This window comes from Diaporthe batatas (assembly GCF_019321695.1).
Source record: "Diaporthe batatas strain CRI 302-4 chromosome Unknown Contig00011, whole genome shotgun sequence".
NCBI lineage: Eukaryota > Fungi > Ascomycota > Sordariomycetes > Diaporthales > Diaporthaceae > Diaporthe > Diaporthe batatas.
Genome location: NW_025408558.1, coordinates 1,277,357 through 1,296,780, shown reverse-complemented (window position 1 = coordinate 1,296,780; position 19,424 = coordinate 1,277,357). Strand labels below are relative to the sequence as shown.

The following is a 19,424-nucleotide window of genomic DNA, read 5'->3' as shown; positions in this document are numbered from 1 at the left end:
AGAATGAAGTTGTGGAAGAAGTTTGCAAAACAGCTTACTGTTTACTCTGTTTGTCTGCGCCAGTGGCAGGACTCGTAGTGCTGGCTTGATAGGGGTCCACTGCTGTCTTCCCAATAGCCTGGGCAAAGAGGTTTGTAATCTTCTCCAACACGGTAATGAAGTAGCGATGAGCTGAGTTGCTCTTGCTATCATGTGGCCTGGCTGTCTCAAACCAATGGGAGAACTTCCTTCGTAGCTTGATGGCCCGGTAGAGTGATATCATTCTACAAAGTCTCCCAGATTAGCAAACCTTGGTAGTCCAGAGGTAGTAGACAAAGCAACTCAATACATATGATAGGAACATGGTACATAACCAAGATACTTACACGCTTGGTGGTGGCCTAGACACAGTCGAAGGGGATGTCGAAATATATGTTGATATCAGAGTTGCTTGGCTCATGATCTCCAGGGCACTGTAAACAATCTCTTCCTCGTTGTCGTCATTCTTTCGATTGCTGGCTGTGATCACCCGATCTGCTTCAGCCTGCTGCTTTGCAGCCTTTCGGTCCTTTCCCTTCAGCCTCTTTGAGCCTTGTGCGACATTGGCGCCAGTAATCTCTTTCGCATGGCCAGTTGCTTGGTCGCTGCTCTTCGCCGTTGCCGGGGTGAGAAGGGATGAGCCTGACATGGTCTGTTTTGCTTGCGGCCGCTTCCAGCCACAAGCCTTGGCTGTTTGCTCAATCCATTTCAGCACATAGCTGGTGTCGTCTTTGTACTGCCAGTAGCTGGCACGAGATACCAAGTCGGAGGACGCCATGGTCGCAGCCTGGGGACCGATCAGCACGAGAGCAAATGGTTTTGTTTCTGATTCCCACACACATAAATCGTATGCGGCACCTTCACACAGTAGTCAACACTCCAGACCAAGCCCTTTCACAAAACAACAACGCTGTATGAGAGGAAATCGTTGTTTGTGGTTGTGTTGGTGATGGTTGCCAGCTTGGAGGTGGGTGTCCTGCTTGTCGGGGTAGGGTAGTGTTGAGCGTGGTGGTGTTGGGGACGTTGGTGTCGTGGGTGGTGCCGGGGTGAGTTGCAAGGAAGCCAGTCATGTCAAGATGAGGGCTGGAAGTGTTTGTCTAGGAGCACGTATTCTGCACAGGCCATTTGATTGATACGGTATATTTGGGGTGATAACGGCATGTTCAGTGCATGATCCCAAGTGATTTATGGAAACAACATTTTGAGCGGCTGGAAGTGAACCTTAGAAGTGATTTTATCAGAGATAATTGGGACGACTACAACCTCTAACAGTCAAACACGCAGGCAGTATGTATAGTACTCAATGTCTCCCCCTAGTGGAGCGCTGTAATTTTTCAGATACCGTACGTGACTGAGAAACATACAGAGAGGGATCACTATTGTGTTGCAGTCTGTCCTGTCCATATCTACGAGTATCTACATGCAAGGTTGCTGGAGTCTTCCTATGTGGACCAAATTTGATAATGTATGACAGAATGGTGATGTATTTCACCTTCTTGGTGTTCATAGTTTATTGCTTCATTCTCTTCAAATTGTATACTTAGAGGCTTGTGATGATAATTCGACAAAGAAGCCACCTGAGAAGCAGAGGTAGCACTGCTGGGAACACGGAACATTTAGGGGGTGAGCTTAAACTACTTCAGTGTGTACAGTGGCATTCTAAGGCCCAGAGATAATTACCTAGGTACATTGCAAAAGATGCATAAAGCCTGTCATCTTTGACTCATTTACTTTGTGACTGCTGGGGAATTTTGTGTCTAGTTTACGTTTTCATAGAGGCTTGTTTCTCTTATTCCTCCAATGCTTGCCCCATCGCCGAAGTATGACCACAAAGACCATGCATAGGCCACCATCCAAGAAAGCCACCATGGTAAAGAACCAACCTCTTCCCATAGCGCTCACCAGAGGGTTCAGGGCAGCAACCACAGCAGCAGACAACCCACACCGGATGATGTTGTTGCTTGCAGCAATGGTGCTAGGCTTCTCGGGAAATATATCCACGACCAAGGCACTATAAACCTGATGCAAGACTGTGCATTTTGCACCGAGATAGAATTGCAATATCAGGGGCACAGCAGGGTGCACCCTGAGCTGTACCGCCCAGGCAAACCCGACCAGGACGCAGGCTGAAAAGGCCAGAATGAGGAGCGAGAAGCGGCTGCGGGCCTCCTCGATGGGGAAGTCGTGGATGTTGTGGTTGTCGCTCTTGTCGGTGGAGAAGCCAGCCCTTTTTGCCACATGCTTGTAGTTCCTGTCCATCATCTTCCCACAGATGAAGCCCCCTGCAATAACTCCTGAGCCGCCGGTGAGGTAGCAAAGGCCAACGTAGATGTCCTTGAAGCCGTAACCACCAGGATCCTTCCCATAGATGACGGGGATCGAGGCTTGAATCAGGTACCACACTGCGTATGGGCTTGCTGCGAGCCAGAGCCCTAGAAACGTGTCCCAGTAGAAGACCAGGCGGAGTGATATGAATGGGTTTGGAACGATCAGCCTGCCTTTCCCAGTGGCGTTCTTGTTGGGGTCTTCGGTCACCACTCCATTTGAAATGTCCTCTTGGATCTTCTTGCTGGTCTTGTCCCCCAGAGTTGTGTCTTCAAAGCTGCCACCAGCACTTAAGTGGACATTGTTTCCCTTTTCCGAGTCTTCCTCGGCTTCAGGTGTCTTGCTCCTCCGCCAGTCAACCAGAAGGCTCCACCAGGTTCGCCATATCCCCAAAGCTGGCACAGATCCATTGCCGACAATAGTCCTCCGGGTCTCCGGCATCGTCCACAAAATTAGCATTAGCGCGATCCCTCCGAATATCACCAGCGCCCAAAAGCACCACGCCGGCTGGCCTGTCATAACAACACCACCGCCAATTATGGGACCAATGCATGGACCCAGGTTCCCACTCGCTAGCATCGGTCCCAGCATACTGCCCCGCTCGGCGGAGGTGACCAGATCGGCCACGACGCCATATGCCAGACTCAGCACCGCGGAGCCACCAACACTTTGCGTGGCGCGTAGGAGGATCAGCGCCGTGTAGCTGCCCTGGGAGAGGGCGAGGCCCAGGCTGGCGGCCGTGTAAAGACCGAAGGTGAGGATGAAGACGGGGCGGCGGCCGAAGACGTCGGATAGGGGGCTCCAGAATGACGCTGAGATGCCCTGGAATATGACGTAGACAGTGATGGTCAGGTTGATTGCCTGGGCCGAGGTGTGGTACTGTTCGGCGAGTAGTAGGATCAATGGTAGGTATATATTGGCTGTCAAGGATGAGGCGAGGGTGAGGAAGCCCAAGAGGTAGGTGAGATAGAGCTTCTGCCATCTGGTGAAGACGCTGTATGGGACTGGGGCTGGAGTCCTTGGCAAGGTGTCTGCATTTGTTTCATTGGAAGTGACGTTTTCGACGGACTTCAAGTCCACCTGTTGTCTTGAGCAGCTGTTTTGTTTAATCACAGGTGAATGTTGAAGGGCCTTCTTGCTGTCTTGCCCCGGCTGCTGTGGGCTAGCATCGGTTGGCGACATTGTGGAGACTTCGGGAGCCACCAGACGTAAGATGCAGAGACGACCGGTGCCTCATTGGAGACAAAATGTTCTGCAGCAATCAGCGATGAGCGATCATCTGTTTCTTTTCTTGCAAAGCGTTCGGAGGAATCATGGTACTCGACTAGGTCACCAGGGTACTTAAGTAAGTAGCCGTTTGCCGCCTCTGCTAGCCTGTTGGTCCAGATATCACTTGCGGGACCCCTGCGGCGACCCTTGTTGGCTGTCGCCCCCCCTCTCACTGATGCATGTTGGTCCTTCGGTCTTGCTAAATCTGGACATGCGGTCACATTCTAGGCCAGGCTATCCGCCTGAGAATAAAGTGGGCCTTGTTCGCACTGATTGCACATGGCATGCAACCAAATTCGGTGCTTCTGATGGATCGATCTATCTAGGACTTTGCTGTAGTGGAGAACGGCGTAGGGGCCACCACTGTCATTTGATCTGGGCAGGACAACATTCCCGGAGCTGCTGGAGGCTGCTTGTTGCACTTCTATAAGCAGAGCATACATCTATCTCAGTTCCGACCAAGCCATCCGGTCAAAGCTGAGATATAAGGCACCGTCGTTCAAGCCCAACAACATCAATCTCGCAAAGTCCACTTCAAAGGCTAAGAGTTAATGAGCTGAATACTGTATCCTATATCTATGAGGCAGCAAGGTCTGAAAGACAACGAGACCAGGCGTGTGCGATGCAGATAAGTCTCCGCCTGACGCTACGGGAATTCAACATCAAAATTTCGAGATGACGTCTGGAATTTGCTAGATCCGCGCTTTCGTCTGCCAACTTGTCTTTCCGACCTCAAGACCACGCTCCCGAGCATAGCCATCGTACCCTTGCGGGTACTTCTCTATGAGATATCTCATGTCTTTGATGGCACTGTTTCGGTCAGCAAGCGGTCAAAACTGGAAGCGGATTTGAATATCGAATATTGCTCACGTTTTACGCATACGAAGGTTTCCAGGATACAAAGATGACGCATGGATGTTGAATCGTCTACCTCAGTAAGTCACCCATATCTGTCTGACTTGAAAGTTGTTTCACTCCAGTACAACTTACAGACTGTAGAGAATGCCTCGGTCATGGAAGTCCTCTTTGGGTTCTGCGATCTGAATATGCTTCGTGTACTCATTGACGTAGGCATCGGTCATTCTGTGGCGTGCGATGAACCAGGGCGCCAACTCATCTGGCGACAAAAAGAGGTCAGTTTAATACGGCATTAAGCTTGCGTGGGGCTGCTTTTCAGGCTCACATTCCCTGTGGGCATACAGTGGTGTTGGGTCGAAAATCTTCGGCTCGCCCGTTGCCCTGTCAACTGAGACATTCCCATCCCACATGTCGCCATGACAGAGAATCGGTTCGATACGGCGTCCCTCAGTCTCAAGCGGGCGAATCAGTCGCGGGATCACCTTGAGGAACAATTCGTCTCGAAGTCTTGTCATCTCGGGATCCGAGCCATGCGTTTGCTCCTCTGCGATGAACGCAGCCTCGAGACAGCCAGTGAAAGTGAACTCCCAGGATTTGCTCAAAGGGAAGACAGATGGATTGCGTCCACCGTAGGTGATTATGGGAAAGCCAAACTCTCCTGTCTGGGACTTTGCTTCCGGTCTCGTTTGCAGCTTGGCGAGGAGAGCCGGGAAGGTAGACACATCGGGGATGTCTCCTGAAAGATCATGGAAACGCATGAGAAGGAAGTAAACCTCTTCCTCCGCTTTATAAGTGCCCCAAGCTATCGGCTCGGGGACGAGCTCAGGGTAGGCTCTGTGCATGGCCTGTGCCGCGATGTACTCTGATGACACCATGCTCTTTCCATGGTCAAATTTGTGGACCTGTCCGATTCAGATTCATACTTCTAGTCAGCCACAAGACGAGAGAAGAGTCCGTGTGAGACGGAATTTACCTTGATAAAGAAAGGAGTCTGGTTTCCGTCCGCATCTTGTGCATCGATCTTGGCAGTACGTGCCCAATACGACATTCCACTTGGCGAGATGCCAAAGAACTGAGTCCGTGACGGAAGCGCGTCTTTGACAGCTACGTCAATGTACTCGATAAGATGTTGCGGGACTGGGATTTCTCCCTTCCATATGTACTCCTCCTCTTCAGCCATGATGGTTCACCTAAGTCATTACTCCGGCGGAGGCGACTCCGTGAATAGTACACAAAAGAAAACGCAATACAGCGCCTACGGAAGAAGGGAGAGAGCAGATAGGATATGTTTACGTGGGTCATATTTAGGTACCCGAGGCAAACGCTGACAGTGACCATTTCTGCAGGGCCAAACGCGCATACGACCCAGATAGCATAGCTGTAATTGCTGTAGCCGTTGGCTGATTGGCTTTTGCAGTACCAACAGCCACCAACAGACATATCTCGAACCAATCGGAAATAGGATCATGGATTTGGCCACACCCACCAAGCTCGAAAGGATCTTAGCTACATGGCATCACGCATCTGGAGTTTCCGACTGTTACATGGAAGTGGAACCCATGCAATATGAGACAGGATTCGGAAGTAATTCAGGCCTCGATTTGGCAGGCCCAAGTAAAATGATGCGCGGGTTGACTTTGGACCCACTCGCTGAGCGAATGAAACCAGATGCTGCAGGACGACCTGCATATTTCCCCTCAACGGTTATCCACTGTGTTGAAAAGGTTCTCTCCAGATGTCCCGCGCCCAAGAAGTTAGAGGCGCCGCGACAAAGCATCTGTACCTCTTATTGTTGTTTTAGCAGTCGGGAGCAGAATGATTTGAACCATACCAGAACCTTTGCTCGAACAGACCTTGTATCCACCGTCCTGCAGGCCGCACCGAAGCCGGCTCGGGGGGACTCATGGATACAAATCAGGAGCTTGGCCGAGCCAGTTCCCCCGCCACGGCATGGTCTCTCCTCTCGAGGACGCTAGTACATCGGGAACAGGCGCCTGGGGATGTTTCTAGCGGCGGAAAAGGCCCGCTAGGGCTGACCACGCTCTATGATCCCGGGACTACTGGCAAGGCGGTGGTCGTGGACATCATCTTTGTCCATGGATTGAACGGCGGCTCGCAAAGCACCTGGAGCAAAGGAAAACTTGCCTCGAAATTTTGGCCAAAGGAATGGCTTCCGAAGGATGATGCGTTCCAAAATGTCAGATTTCATAGCTTTGGATACTCTTCGGGCCTAAATCGACAGTCTGTGCTGAACGTCCGAGACTTCGCACAGTCACTGCTAGGGGCCGTCAAGGACTCGCCCGTTATAAGAGAGGATGGAAAGGTATGAAATGGTGGCAAAGTCGTCAAATTGTGAGAATTCTATTCTCCGCCCAAGCAGAAGCTGATTGTTTCTACACATCTAGTCCAAAATCATCTTTGTGGCACACAGCATGGGCGGACTTGTCGTCAAGATGGCATATATCCTTGGCCACCGCGAACCAGAATTTAGGCCTGTGATAAACAGAGTGTTCTCCATCATCTTCCTAGGCACGCCTCATCAAGGAGCCTCGATAGCAAGAGCTTTGTCGCGACTGATCACCATTGTCGGTGCCCGCCCCTTCGTGGATGACTTGCTGCCCGAGTCACTCATGCTACGCTCTATCAACGAGGACTTTCCCCAGGTTTCTGGTGACCTCCACCTTATTTCATTCTATGAAACCAGACCAATGAGCTTGGGAGGCTATAAGACCCTCATTGTCGAAAAAACCAGCGCGGTAATGAATCTGACAAACGAGAGAAGGACGCCGCTCGATGCCGACCACCGTCACGTGGCCATGTTCTCGTCACCGAATGATCATACATATGTGACTGTCCGCAATGCCTTGGCTACTTTGGTCTCTTCGCAGAGCGAAGTTCAACGGCTGCAACTGCAGGAAGTGGCCCAAAGTGAACAAAACATCCTCAATTTCATGTTAGGCATCGCAGAGGCGCCTGAAGATGATTTGATTACGCAAGAGTCTCGCAGACTTCCAGGTACATGTGGGTGGCTTTCAAAGAAAGAATACTACTTGGACTGGAAAGCTTCACTCGACTCACGACTGCTTTGGATACGTGGGCGACCCGGTACGGGCAAGAGTGTGCTCTCTAGTTACATTGTTGAAGACCTTCGAGAGATTGGCGCAGATTGCTGCTTCTTCTTCTTTAAGTCCTCAGACAAGGCCAGATTGAACGCCAGTGAGTTCCTTCGGTCCATGGCCTGGCAGATGGCGATGATACACCGGGACATACTTTCCAACATCACACGTACTTCTACTACAGAGACGACCAGGCCCGTTGACAGCGTACACGCCAATACAATTTGGAAGAGACTTTACTTATCCAACATTTTAAAAGTCCGGCTCAGTCGGCCACAGTTCTGGGTCATAGACTCTATCGATGAATGCGAAGGCAGTGTCGATGTCATGGACATTGTGATGCGGATACAAGAGTCATGGCCCGTCGCCGTCCTCATCACATCCAGAGATCCCGCGGAGATACATCTCGGGAAGGAAAATTCAAGAAGGGATATCGAGTGTCAAGAGATGTCCGAGGACGATGTTCAGGGGGACATCGCCCTGCTCCTCAAGTCCAACTTCAAGTTTCTTCCCTGTCCCGCGTCGGATCGTTGGCCTACTCCAGAATCCATGGCGTCACATATCCTCGCAAGATCTGGGGGCTCTTTTCTTTGGGCATCACTGATCTGCTCCGAGCTGCGTCAAGTCACCAGCGAGAAAGAAATCGAACAAGTCTTGGGAAGCGTCCCTTCCAGCATGGATTCATTCTACACGAAGATCCTTGAGGATATGAAGAAGAGCCAGTTCGGCAAGAGCATTGCAAACGCCCTGATCACATGGGTGGCATATGCTTTCCGACCTCTAACAACCTCTGAGATACAAGTTCCCGTCGAGCTGGACACAGATGATAACGTTGATAATGTGGAGCGCGTCATATCGAAGTGCTGTGGGAACATGGTCTATGTCGACGATCACAATAATGTCCAGCTCGTCCATGCAACCGCCAGGGAGTTCCTCATAACGCGCGCCTCCGACTCTGGTTTCACGGTCTCCAGTGCCGAGGGACATCAAAGGCTGGCCAAAGTCTGTATGGGCTTCTTGATGCAGACAGACAGAGGCACATCAAGGCTCAGCAGACTTCCCTCAAATACCGAATCAAGAATTACGCGTGGCAACTCAGGTGCTATCTCGCCTCGAGGGAAATCCTTGAGGTCACAACTAGAGTCGAGGCAAATTCGTAGGCCGTCTCGGCCTCAGTCGCCCTCATCCAGCGAGAGTCCGTTCACGCGTTATGCGTCGAAATACGTTTTTGAGCACTTGAATCGCGCCCAATCGGATGACAAAGACATTATCGAACTCATGTCGGAGTTCTTCAGCGGAAGCAGTGTCCTCCGCTGGATTGAATATAACGCCGCTCATGATGATCTCCACACTGTGTACCAAGCTGGTCAAATACTTAACACAATCTTAGCCCGCCGGGCGAAACATTCTCCGCCTCTCACCTTGGCCCAAGACCAGACCAAGGTCCAGATGCTGGTAAAGTGGGGGAATGATCTGATTCATCTTGTGACAAAGTTTGCCCGCGAGTTGCGCGCGTCGCCACCGGCCATACATCACATCATCCCGCCTTTCTGCCCTTTGGAATCGGCTGTCAGAAAGCAATTCTCTGATCCATACCGCGGACTGAATGTAGAGGGAGTTTTGTCAACGAGCTGGGACCACTGTCCAACAACGATTACATATGACCCGGGGACGAAGCCCAACGTTGTTGCGGCTGGCCCTGGAATGTTCGCTGTTGGTATGATGACAATCAATGGGAAAATCGTGGTATATGGAGATTCAGTCTTCCAGGAACTTCATACCGTTATGCACGGAGAACCTGTATGGCGACTCACACTTTCGGAGCACGGCACGATGTTGGCGTCATCTGGGGCGAAAACGGTCCGTATCTGGTCTACAACCGATGGCAAGCAGATCTCCAGTTTCAAAACATCGTCCATGTGTATCGCTTTACAATTCGCAGAGGATGACACTATCCTGAGGGCCGTGGACAGACAAAATCAGCTCATCGAGTGGGATGTGTTCGACCATTTGCCCCTGCGCGAGTATCCTGTCAACTGGTCGGCAGGCCTGGAAGAAAGGATGCAGTTCAGGTCGCCGACAATCGTCGAGATTGGAGCAGCGATTGGACTGATGTGCGTGATTTACAGGGGCGAGGACATCGTGCTGTGGGACTACCTTGAGGATAGAGTATACGACCTCTACCAAAAGGAGACCGGGTCGGTCGCGGTGTTCGGATCTCACAAAGTCGCTGACGGTGCCACCACAGTGGGATCTGTTACGTTTAGCCAAGCCCCTGGAACGGGTCTTCTTGCTGCAGCCTATATCGACGGAGACCTAGTCACTTACGACCTCATCACCGGTGAGCGTATTGCTTCCGTTGAAGACTCAAATATTGTGACAGTGTCTTCTTCGCCGGACGGTCGAACTTTAGCTGGGGCTGACTCACACGGCAACCTGACGCTGTTCGAGTTTTCGACTCTGACGGTTCTTCAGAGAATCCAATTCGACACACAGCTCATGCCCAAAAGCATTGAATTTACTTCGGACAGCACACGGATCATCGAGATCCGTGGCGACCAGTGCAGAGTGTGGGAACCCACGGTGCTCCTCCGTGCCGACATCTCGGAGGACGGGGACAGTGACACTCTCTGTGGATCCAGCGAACTGAAGGAAATACTTTACAATGCGCAGAGAAAACCGGAAATTACAGCTATGGCGTGCTGCCGAAGCTCCAGCGCGGTCTTCTATGCGGTATCGGACGGATCGGTATATGGGTGCGACATTTCTGAAAAGCCGGATGCGCGGCTTCTGTTTGAGTTGGCTTCAAGATGCCCAGTTCACATATTACACTTTGATGAGACTTCCTCGCTTCTAAGCGCAGCTGATCGGTCTGGTCGGATCACGGTCCGAAAGGTCGTACGAAGGCACAACCAAAAACAGCCAGTGAACTGGCATATTGAGGCATTGATTGACAGAATTAAGGCACCAGGTGGCAGTTCCGAGATGCTACAGTCAGTTGTCACTTCAGGAGAGCACCTGCGAATGCTTGTTTCGCAGGATGAGACGGATAGCCTGATATCCCTGAAAAGGGAAGACCAAGGCAAGCCAATTGTTCAATTGCAGCGAGAGTGGTCCCAATGGTCAGAACACCCTACAAAACGCGACTGTCTCATTGCCACCACGAGTTACTATATCGAAATTCACAAGTGGGAAGATCTGAGCTTATTGGGGAAGTTTGAGGCTTCATCATATGGCTGGTTCACCAGTCTCTGCCCGCTAATTCCAGCACACCTGTTTGCAACCCGGTCAGCTAAGAAGGAAGTCTTGCAAGATACCTTGAATATCTCTCAGAAAGGTGGTGGACACAAGGCCATCAACACGATCCAACTCTGGGGCGGAAAGGATTTTGAAATTCCACACGAAGATACTAAGCCCGTATGCCAGCTTGAAGATGCACTCAGCTCATGCATTGCGCGCATTATAGGATCTTTTGGTGCGAGACTCATTGTATATACAACAGATCATTGGATTGCGAGCATCGAGCTTCAGCCACCGCGAGGCGTGGTACAGCGCGAGGATCTCGTCCGGCACTTCTTCCTGCCAAGCGACTGGATCGGCGGCGACCACGAACGCCTCATTTTCGGAATCGGCAGCAGTGGGGAGATACTGTTCGCGAGACGCTCGGAACTTGCTGTGATCAAGCGCGGGCTGGAGACTACGGAGTCTGGGGCAAGCTTCAACCCAAGGCGTGTTGGTACGGGTTGGAACAGCCCTCTTCCTCCGCGCCTTCGTGGTGCGCCCCCTGGGAGGTCCGCACCCAGTAGCTTGAACCCAAGCATATCTTGCATGGGATCAGCTGATACAAGGAGACCATGCGGGGACGTTGATACCTAGGCTTTGCTCGCGGGTCACAGCTATATGGCCTTATATATAGGCATTATGACCAGGTTTAAATCGATACGGACACTTATGGCTAGATGATAATGGCTCGCGATGATTCAACTTCTGTGCTGGTATGAAGTATGTACAAGAACAGTCAAGAGCTCCAGACTAAGGCTGATGTAGTACTCTAACAGTCTCGACGACCTACCGCGTCGCCGCCACTACTAGAGTACTACCGAGGTATTTATTCACTCGGAGTTGACCATCAAAAGCCTAGGTGAAGCCCGACCAGACAGCACCACCTGGGGGAGTGTAAGTAGTGGCAGTGCTTGAGTAAATGTCAATCTGAAAAGAAAAAGTTAACATAGTGTCTCTTTTGAGCAAGACTTTCCTTTGCGGGTGCGCAAATGACCAGGCGAAATACTCACAGTAACACCGGGGTCGTTTTGGGCGGCGTATGCAGGGATGGACTTGAGATAGTCCGCAGGCGGCGAAGCAGAGCCACTTCCGGAGACGACGAGCTGAGCACACTCGGGGTAAAACTGCGGCGTGTTCGTCTGGTGGAGAGCGAGCAGCTCGTGGCGGATGAGGTAGTTGCCTGGGGCAAGGTTTGAAGGGATCTTGCTCGACCACTTGAGGGTCTACTCCGTGAGGACATGATGTCAGCGATCGGACTCACAACACTCACAACCCAGTTTTCTGGAGACCAGTATAACCCACGTTAACAACGATAGCAGTGCCCCAGTTTTCTCCGCTCAGAGGCGGCGCGGTCATTCCCATCTGGTCGATCTTGAACCAGCCCTTGCCCTTGCCGTCGCAGGCGGTGAAGGCGCCGGCGCACTTGTACATCCAGACCATGACGGGCCCTTGCTTGTGCGTCCACTGGGCCCAGATGGCGGTGATGTTCTGCCCTGCCGCGATCGGGGCGCTGAGGGCAGCCGATGTGCCGCCGTTGCAGGTCATCTTGGCATCGGTGACGGTCATGATGGGGTTGTAGTCGGGCCATTGCCGCTCGATCGTCGGGGGCGAAGATGAGGGAGAGAAGCCGGTATAGCCGGGGTATGTGCTGAGGGCGGATGCGTGTCAGATAAAATCCCATTTCGAAGGACGAGCCTCATTCTTTTGTTGGTTTTTCGGGGCCCTTCATCATGACTTACGTCGAGCCGATTAGGTAGCTGGTGACGGCTCCGTGGCCGGCGACCAGAGAGGCACCTGAGAGGGCCGAGACGAGGACGTTAAACTTCATGATGGCAGATTCTTGGCGAAGGGTGATGTGCTAGTACTGTTCGATCGGAATATAGAGCCGGACCACTCTAGTGTAGTACCTGTGGACTGGAGACGAGAACGAGATAATGAGTGTGAGCAGACGTAGACTTTATATAAGTGCTCGAATAGATTAACAGCGTATCTAGTTCACTGATTCCTTGCAATATAGATCCCGAACCTACGCGTGCTGCGTTTCCACCACACCACCCAGGAAAACAAGAATGTCGCAGCCCGAAGAAAGTTGACATATTAAACCGAGTGAATGAGTCGGCTAGCCGCTATGCTCACCAGGAAAACAAGGATCATCGCGATCTGGAAGGCCTCTAGAACCAAGATCGAGTCTGACAGACCACTTAGATCTCGCCGTGGGTGCCAGTCAGCCAGTTACGGCTCGCGGACCGGCTGGGGTGCGAAAAGGGACTCGTTGTCGACGGGAGGTAAGTTCTTTGCACACCTGGGCAGGTGATCGTGTGTACGACGGGGGCCGTGCTAGCCATCCTGGCTAACACGGAGGTTGCTGAATGGCTAGGCCAGTGAGATACAGCAAAATGCGTGGCAGTTGATGGTCAGGCTGTGTCAAACCCTCGGCGTCCACCATCCGAGGCACAAATCCGGGGGTTGCCTGAGTGGGCTGATTGGGTGTGACATTCCCGGGTGTGATTTCGGCCTGTGTCGATCCTAGCGTACCGGGATCTATATTGCAGGCTATTTGGATAATATGGTGATGCTGATGGGAACCTGACCTCGCCGGGGGACCAGTTGACAGCGGCGCCAACATTTCTGTAGAACCAAAGTGCCGTGTTCCAGTCGGAAGAAGCTACTCAGAGCTGCTCGAAGGCTTATTTGTAGAGTAACTGGCAGTCTAGCTGTGAGCCCCTACGCCCTGCCTGCAGTTGGTGCGAGGAAATCAATCCTCGATTCGATAAAAGCATGCCACGAAAAAGACAGTCAATTGCGACATATGAGATGCCAAATATAGATTCAGAAGTACCTTTCGCCGTTGATCTCGAGATCAGTGCACACAACCACGGTCACAGCGGTTGAGACGGTCGTTCGAGATCTCAAGCTATTGTCACCGCGAGACTGGAGAGTCGCATGTCCCGGGAATAAAGCTTACAAGAGAGAGGCAGGAATTGGCCAACCCACGCTGCCCGGCTCTGCATCCCGGGCTCGTGGTTGGCGTTGTTGACCTTGTCGCGCGTGGATGGATCGGGAATGGAATGTCCGTATGTCAATTGACTTAGTCAGCAGCCCAAGATACTTAAGTACCCAGGTTCAGCTCCCCCCTGCCTGCCAAGGTGCGTTCTAGAAACCACATGCCTGCCGGCGCGACCCGAAAAGCTTCCAGAAGTTCGGCTTGCCACCCACCATCCGCCCGCCGTCCGTCCACTTAGGAACCTCACAAAAGAAATCACGCCCAAATCGCTCGTACGACCGACCTACCAGCCGACCCCATCCACCCCCCGGTTCTCTAGCACTCATCCGTACGCCTTGACACAGGAGCACCGACAATGGCGGCCCTCCAAGCCTACCGCAGCCTCCTCCGCGCGACACGCCTCACCTTCCAGGGCGACGAGCGGCTCCTCGCCGGCGCCAGGGACCAGATCCGCGCGGGCTTCCGCGAGAAGGCCTCCCTGTCCCCCTCCGACCCTGCTGTCGCGCCCGCTGTGGAGCACGCGCAGCAGGTCGCCGCTCTTCTGCGGGAGAATGTGGTCCAGGGCAAGAACGAGGGCGACGGGAGATATAGTAAGTAATGCTATCTATAGTTGCGGTGTGAACTTGGGTTGGCTGGGGGCTCCGTGCTGACGAGGATGGCGTGGCAGAGCTGCGGATTCACGAGCATACCGAGCGGGGCGACAATGATACCATCAAGACGGCGGCTGGGCAGACCGTCAAGGTTGGGGGTGTTGGGTGCTGCTCGAGCTGAGAAGGGTTCAGTGGAATCACTTTGGGACGATGAATATGAACAGCCATAGGGCCCTCCGGTACAACCTACCCCGGTCACCAAGACTTTCACGCACACAAGCGGCGAGGTCGGCCCCGGATCATCCACGCCCTGGACGATCGCAATGGGCTTGCTACGAGACGGACACGACGTCCATAGGTTGGCTGGAACAAAACACAAGGGGGTGAAGTTCCGGTGTAAGATTAGATGATGATGTACAAATCCTATGATACCCCCTCCACTGCTCACAAACTTTTGAGGAAACCCATAAATGCCCCCAATGCAATGGAATATGCTACCGGCGCTGTCTGAGCGCTGATGTCTAGCCTCGTGATGACTGACTGCTGGCTACCCTGAACTCCTGGAACACCGAAGAAATGACATGTTTGAAGCCGAGAAAGCAGGGGGCTGGCTCAGTTGCCAGACAGGCTGGCATAGTTGACATCGGACGCGCCAGGCGGTGCGGCGACAGCCAAGTCGGAAAGATCGCCCTGCTGACCGCCGCTGGCACCTGCACCGCCGGACACACTGCCGCCCTCGACAGCCTTCTGGCCGCCTTGCGGCCTCCTCTGTGGAAACGCTGACCGTCCATCCCTCAACATCTCGGACCGCTCCTCACGGTTCATGTTCCCAACAGCCTTTGGCTGGCTCCACCGCACCCGCAGCGGGCACCCGGCGATGACGGCCTTGCCCTGGCACGCCTCCGCGGCCCTCTCCGCACCCTCGCGGGTCTCGTAGTTGATGAAGGCGCAGTGTGACATGTGCGAGCACACCAGGGACTTGATCTTGCCGTGCGCCTTGAAGAAGTCGCGGATCTTGTGCTCGGGCAGGTCGTCCTCGACACCCGTGACAAACAACGACATGATGTTCTTGTCGGCCGGCGGCTTCCAGTCGTTGGGTCCTGGTGGTAACTGCGCGGCGGAGGGGAATGCGCCTTTCCTAGGCCCGCCGGGCCTGCCCCCGCCAGGTCTCGCGCCCATGGCCCCGGCAGCCCTCGAGTCGCGCGACCGGATCGGACCTGCGCCCCCGAGGCCAGCCCCGACAACAGGGTTCCCGCCCGTCGCGGGCCTGGAGCTCTCGCCGGTCGTGTTGCCCTCCTCGTCGACGGTCCTCCCCTTCCTGAAGTACGGCTTGCTCTGCGCCAGCCTCCTAAGCAGCTCGCGCGCCTTCTCGTCCGTCTTCTCGTACTCCTCGACGCCCGCCCTGCCCTCCTCGATGGCCTTCTCGTTGTTCTGGGCAAAGAACTCCCTGTTGATCTCGGACTGGGGGCCGGGGGCGACCATCTTGAGGGCGGCGTCGCGCACGACGATGGGCAGGCCGAAGGACAGGTCCAGCATGCAGCACTGGCAGCAGTTCTTGAGGCGGGCGCAGGTCAGGCAGATGTTGGTGCGCTTCTTGCGGCCGTGGGCGCGGTCGGCGGACCACTGGAACACGGTGAAGGGGCGCGTGCACAGTTTGCACTCGGCGGCGTAGTCCTCCTTGAGCATCTTGACGTAGGGGTTCTCGGGCAGGCACTGCTCGCAGACCGAGGGGAAGTCGGTGGACTCCCAGCCCGAGCGGTTGAGGTCCTGTTTTATCTGGGGCGGCATCGTGGCTGGGGCGTGGGCGCGATCGGATGGTATGAGGAATGTGGTTCGGCGCAGGCGTGATCGATGTTGGATTGCGACCGGGAACAGGCTGAGGCTGTCGCGGAGTGGGGTGATGATGGATTGAGGGTCGCGCCGGTAACAAGGCCTCGGAATTGTTGGCTGAAGGGGAAACTTTGCGGTGGCGCTGGAAGCCGCTTGGAAGCGATCGGGTGTGCTTATCGATTACAGATCAGCCCACGCGAACTCCTTAGTCAGCAGAGGAAGTGTCCATAGCTCTACATAGCTCTACGCCTTCCCTTAATTTGAGATTCAGCTTGTAACAAATCCTGATAAATAACTGCTCTATACAATTGTTATGACAAGAACCCATAGTGACCACACAGCCACATTGACATAATCAATTTCACGTGCCACCGTCGACTCAGTATCTATCCGTACTGCGTGTGATGTCGAGTACTGTTGCCAGGCGACTCGTATTCGGATTGCATGCTAGACGTATCCGCATTCATATGAACCCGAACTCGCGATAACGATTAGGATATCTGCTGCCCCACCGTAGCACGTAGTCGCGCTAGACTGGATGGGCTAGCCTTTGAGAGACTCCTCGAGATACGAGTCAGTACACAAACTCGCTATCAACCTGCACCCAAGGCAAAGTACCTGACCGTCAACTCCGCCAGCTCCCGTCTCGCCGAAATGAATCTCAGAACTAGCGCACGTTGACACTCGGCGCAGCAAGGGACCTGTCCAGCAGACCCCTGTAAACAGCTGTCTATCGAGTCTTAGTTTGCATGGGGTCGAAAAGTTGCCAGTGCCACACCGCACTGCATTCCACTCATTTCCTCATGCAATTGTTGCGCTGTCAGTTTTCCTTCCTGGACCCAATTCCTCTGGTGCTTCACTGTTCGACTCTGTAAATCTTTTTAATCCCGACTACGACTCCGTTCAACACGTCAACAACAGTCAAGATGGGCGTCAAGACACCGCTTCAGTTGGAGAGGGAGGACAAGGAGCGCGATGCCGCCTTCAACAAGGCCATGCACGGCAAGACCGCCGCCCAGGCCAACAGCGTCGCCACCATCCTGTTCAAGAACCCAGAGGCCAAGCAGGCTGCTCTCGACGCCTACTTCAAGCACTTCGACAACAAGAAGGCCGAGAACGAGACAGACGCTGACCGCAAGGTAGGTTTGGAGCAGCTCTGAGGCACCTCGGTGGAGCTACGACCTCGAGCTACCTACCCCTTTTCACGTCGTGGACTGACCGACGATCCCATCACAGGCGCGAACCGACGAGTATGCCACATTGACCAGACAGTCAGTATATACCTTCGTGTCTCCGGGATAACATCATGGGCGTCTCACTGACTCGTTCTCCCCAATTGCAGCTACTACAACCTCGCCACCGACATCTACGAGTTCGGCTGGGGCCAGTCGTTCCACTTCTGCCGTTTCTCCGTCGGCGAGCCCTTCTACCAAGCCATTGCCCGTCATGAGCACTACCTCGCGCACCAGATTGGTATCCAGGAGGGCATGCAGGTCCTCGATGTTGGCTGCGGTGTCGGCGGACCCGCGCGAGAGATCGCCAAGTTCACCGGCGCAAACATCACCGGTCTGAACAACAACGACTACCAGATTGACCGTGCCATCTACTACGCAGAGAAGGAGAAGCTCGCCAAGCAGCTGACCTACGTCAAGGGTGACTTCATGGTATGTGTGCCTCTTGTTTCCTTCCTGCTGGTTGCACGCCTGTCGAGGGTCGCCATGACTGACCCAACACGATAGCAAATGCCCTTTCCCGACAACACATTCGATGCTGTCTACGCCATCGAGGCCACCGTCCACGCCCCCAAGCTGGAGGGTGTCTACAGCGAGATCTTCCGTGTGCTGAAGCCCGGCGGTGTCTTTGGTGTGTATGAGTGGCTGATGACCGACGACTACGACAACAACAACGCGGAGCACCGCAAGATCCGCCTGGCCATCGAGCTGGGCAACGGCATCTCCAACATGGTGCCGATCCAGGAGGGCCTGGACGCGATGAAGGCGTCCGGCTTCGAGCTCCTCAAGAACGAGGACATGGCACAGCGGCCCGACCCCATGCCCTGGTACTGGCCCCTGTCGGGCGAGCTCAAGTACCTGCAGTCGGCCGGGGACTTCTTCACCATCTTCCGCATGACCAAGTTTGGCCAGTTCTTCACCCACGGCTTCGCCGGCCTGATGGAGAGCCTCCGCATCGCACCCAAGGGCACACAGAAGACGGCCAACGCGCTGAGCGAGGGCGCAGACGGCCTGGTCGCCGGTGCGAGGTTGAACCTGTTCACGCCCATGTACCTGATGGTCGGCCGCAAGCCTTCCAACTAAGGGGCTGGGTGCATGTTTGCTCTCTCTCCATCATCAGAGTGTGACGAGGAAACAATCATTCGAAATGAAAATGACGTCTGACGCAGGAAGGAAAAGAAATTGGCGCATTAGGCCTGTATATACAACCTATTAATCAGATCCAACGGCGCCCCGTCTTTACACGGGGGCATTTTACGATAGAGCCGTTTCGTTCATATTGGGACATTTATAGATGGTGTAATAATATGAGCTCCTGACTTGAGAAAAGACTGTTTGAGGCCCGTTGTTTGTGTCACTCTTCAACCCTGATGCAAAAGTCCAGTCCGGAGTAACACAAGCATCAGTAGCAGTGCGCAGTGAGCAGTGAGCAGTAACAATCAAATGCTCGCTCGCTCGCTCGCCATGTTCGGTGCCCGTCGGCCACGGTCTAGCCGTTTATGGAGCTAGCGGGGCCCGGCGATAACCCAACAGAAGCTTTTGTTGGTCGGTGCTCCCCTTGCACCCAGCTGGGAGCTGCGGGCGACCCACACTGATTGGCGACTCGGCCATCTCAACGGAGGAGGGTTCAACGTCGAGGGAATTTTTCGACCTCTTGGTGCATGCAGCTGGAGCTCCGGAAATCTCCTGCCTTTTTGCTGGCGTGTTGCGAGACCGCGATCCCTCCCTCCCAAACACCCAACCTCGCTCACTTCAGCCTCAGCTCGACTTTCTCCCTGGTCTGTCCCAGTCGCTGTTCCTTGTCGTGACCACCGATCGTCATCGTCGCCGCCGGGTCGTTTCTTCTTTTCTTGTCCTCCTGAGGGCGACATTCCAGTTGGCAATCAACCAAACCCACCCG

The 19,424-nt window shown here is 53.9% G+C and overlaps 7 protein-coding genes across 7 annotated transcripts; 3 read left to right on the top strand and 4 right to left on the bottom strand.

The window, feature by feature from the left end:
- Positions 1–361: 361 nt before the first annotated feature.
- On the bottom strand, positions 362–3,525 carry KVR01_009149 (uncharacterized protein; the record flags this gene model as incomplete). Its single annotated transcript, XM_044785748.1, has 4 exons — positions 362–660; positions 770–843; positions 1,799–2,001; positions 2,038–3,525. 4 exons carry the CDS (start codon positions 3,523–3,525, stop codon positions 362–364), a joined length of 2,064 nt encoding a protein of 687 aa, XP_044641651.1.
- A 621-nt stretch (positions 3,526–4,146) lies between these two features.
- KVR01_009460 (uncharacterized protein) lies at positions 4,147–5,693 on the bottom strand. Its single transcript, XM_044782670.1, has 5 exons — positions 5,444–5,693; positions 4,796–5,372; positions 4,603–4,729; positions 4,483–4,539; positions 4,147–4,422 (listed from the first exon to the last, which is right to left on the bottom strand). The coding sequence occupies exons 1-5, from the start codon at positions 5,648–5,650 to the stop codon at positions 4,305–4,307; spliced, it is 1,086 nt and encodes a 361-aa protein (XP_044641962.1). The 5' UTR covers positions 5,651–5,693; the 3' UTR covers positions 4,147–4,304.
- Positions 5,694–6,157: 464 nt separating this feature from the next.
- KVR01_009253 (uncharacterized protein) lies at positions 6,158–11,462 on the top strand (the record flags this gene model as incomplete). Its single annotated transcript, XM_044786566.1, has 2 exons — positions 6,158–6,793; positions 6,876–11,462. Exons 1-2 carry the CDS (start codon positions 6,374–6,376, stop codon positions 11,460–11,462), a joined length of 5,007 nt encoding a protein of 1,668 aa, XP_044641755.1. The 5' UTR covers positions 6,158–6,373.
- Positions 11,463–11,723: 261 nt separating this feature from the next.
- KVR01_009110 (uncharacterized protein) lies at positions 11,724–12,696 on the bottom strand (the record flags this gene model as incomplete). The annotated part of the gene is made up of 4 exons (XM_044790836.1): positions 11,724–11,795; positions 11,879–12,091; positions 12,171–12,516; positions 12,608–12,696. 4 exons carry the CDS (start codon positions 12,694–12,696, stop codon positions 11,724–11,726), a joined length of 720 nt encoding a protein of 239 aa, XP_044641612.1.
- Positions 12,697–14,227: 1,531 nt separating this feature from the next.
- KVR01_009099 (uncharacterized protein) lies at positions 14,228–14,643 on the top strand (the record flags this gene model as incomplete). Its single annotated transcript, XM_044781476.1, has 2 exons — positions 14,228–14,462; positions 14,540–14,643. 2 exons carry the CDS (start codon positions 14,228–14,230, stop codon positions 14,641–14,643), a joined length of 339 nt encoding a protein of 112 aa, XP_044641601.1.
- Positions 14,644–15,074: 431 nt separating this feature from the next.
- Positions 15,075–16,250, bottom strand: KVR01_009074 (uncharacterized protein; the record flags this gene model as incomplete). Its single annotated transcript, XM_044783050.1, has 1 exon — positions 15,075–16,250. One exon carries the CDS (start codon positions 16,248–16,250, stop codon positions 15,075–15,077), a length of 1,176 nt encoding a protein of 391 aa, XP_044641576.1.
- A 692-nt stretch (positions 16,251–16,942) lies between these two features.
- KVR01_009017 (uncharacterized protein) lies at positions 16,943–18,849 on the top strand. The gene is made up of 4 exons (XM_044785376.1): positions 16,943–17,431; positions 17,529–17,563; positions 17,635–17,956; positions 18,032–18,849. Exons 1-4 carry the CDS (start codon positions 17,219–17,221, stop codon positions 18,605–18,607), a joined length of 1,146 nt encoding a protein of 381 aa, XP_044641519.1. The 5' UTR covers positions 16,943–17,218; the 3' UTR covers positions 18,608–18,849.
- The last annotated feature ends 575 nt before the right edge of the window (positions 18,850–19,424 follow it).

Bases quoted from the DNA above. Each gene is read 5' to 3' on its own strand.
- KVR01_009460 (XM_044782670.1), bottom strand. From the start codon at position 5,650: ATGGCTGAAGAGGAGGAGTACATATGGAAGGGAGAAATCCCAGTCCCG. The intron at 5,373-5,443 runs GTAAATTCCGTC...TGAATCGGACAG, and splicing joins AGACTCCTTTCTTTATCAAG to GTCCACAAATTTGACCATGG. The intron at 4,423-4,482 runs GTGAGCAATATT...TGACCGAAACAG, and splicing joins AACCTTCGTATGCGTAAAAC to TGCCATCAAAGACATGAGAT.
- KVR01_009017 (XM_044785376.1), top strand. From the start codon at position 17,219: ATGGGCGTCAAGACACCGCTTCAGTTGGAGAGGGAGGACAAGGAGCGC. The intron at 17,432-17,528 runs GTAGGTTTGGAG...ATCCCATCACAG, and splicing joins AGACAGACGCTGACCGCAAG to GCGCGAACCGACGAGTATGC. The intron at 17,957-18,031 runs GTATGTGTGCCT...CCAACACGATAG, and splicing joins ACGTCAAGGGTGACTTCATG to CAAATGCCCTTTCCCGACAA.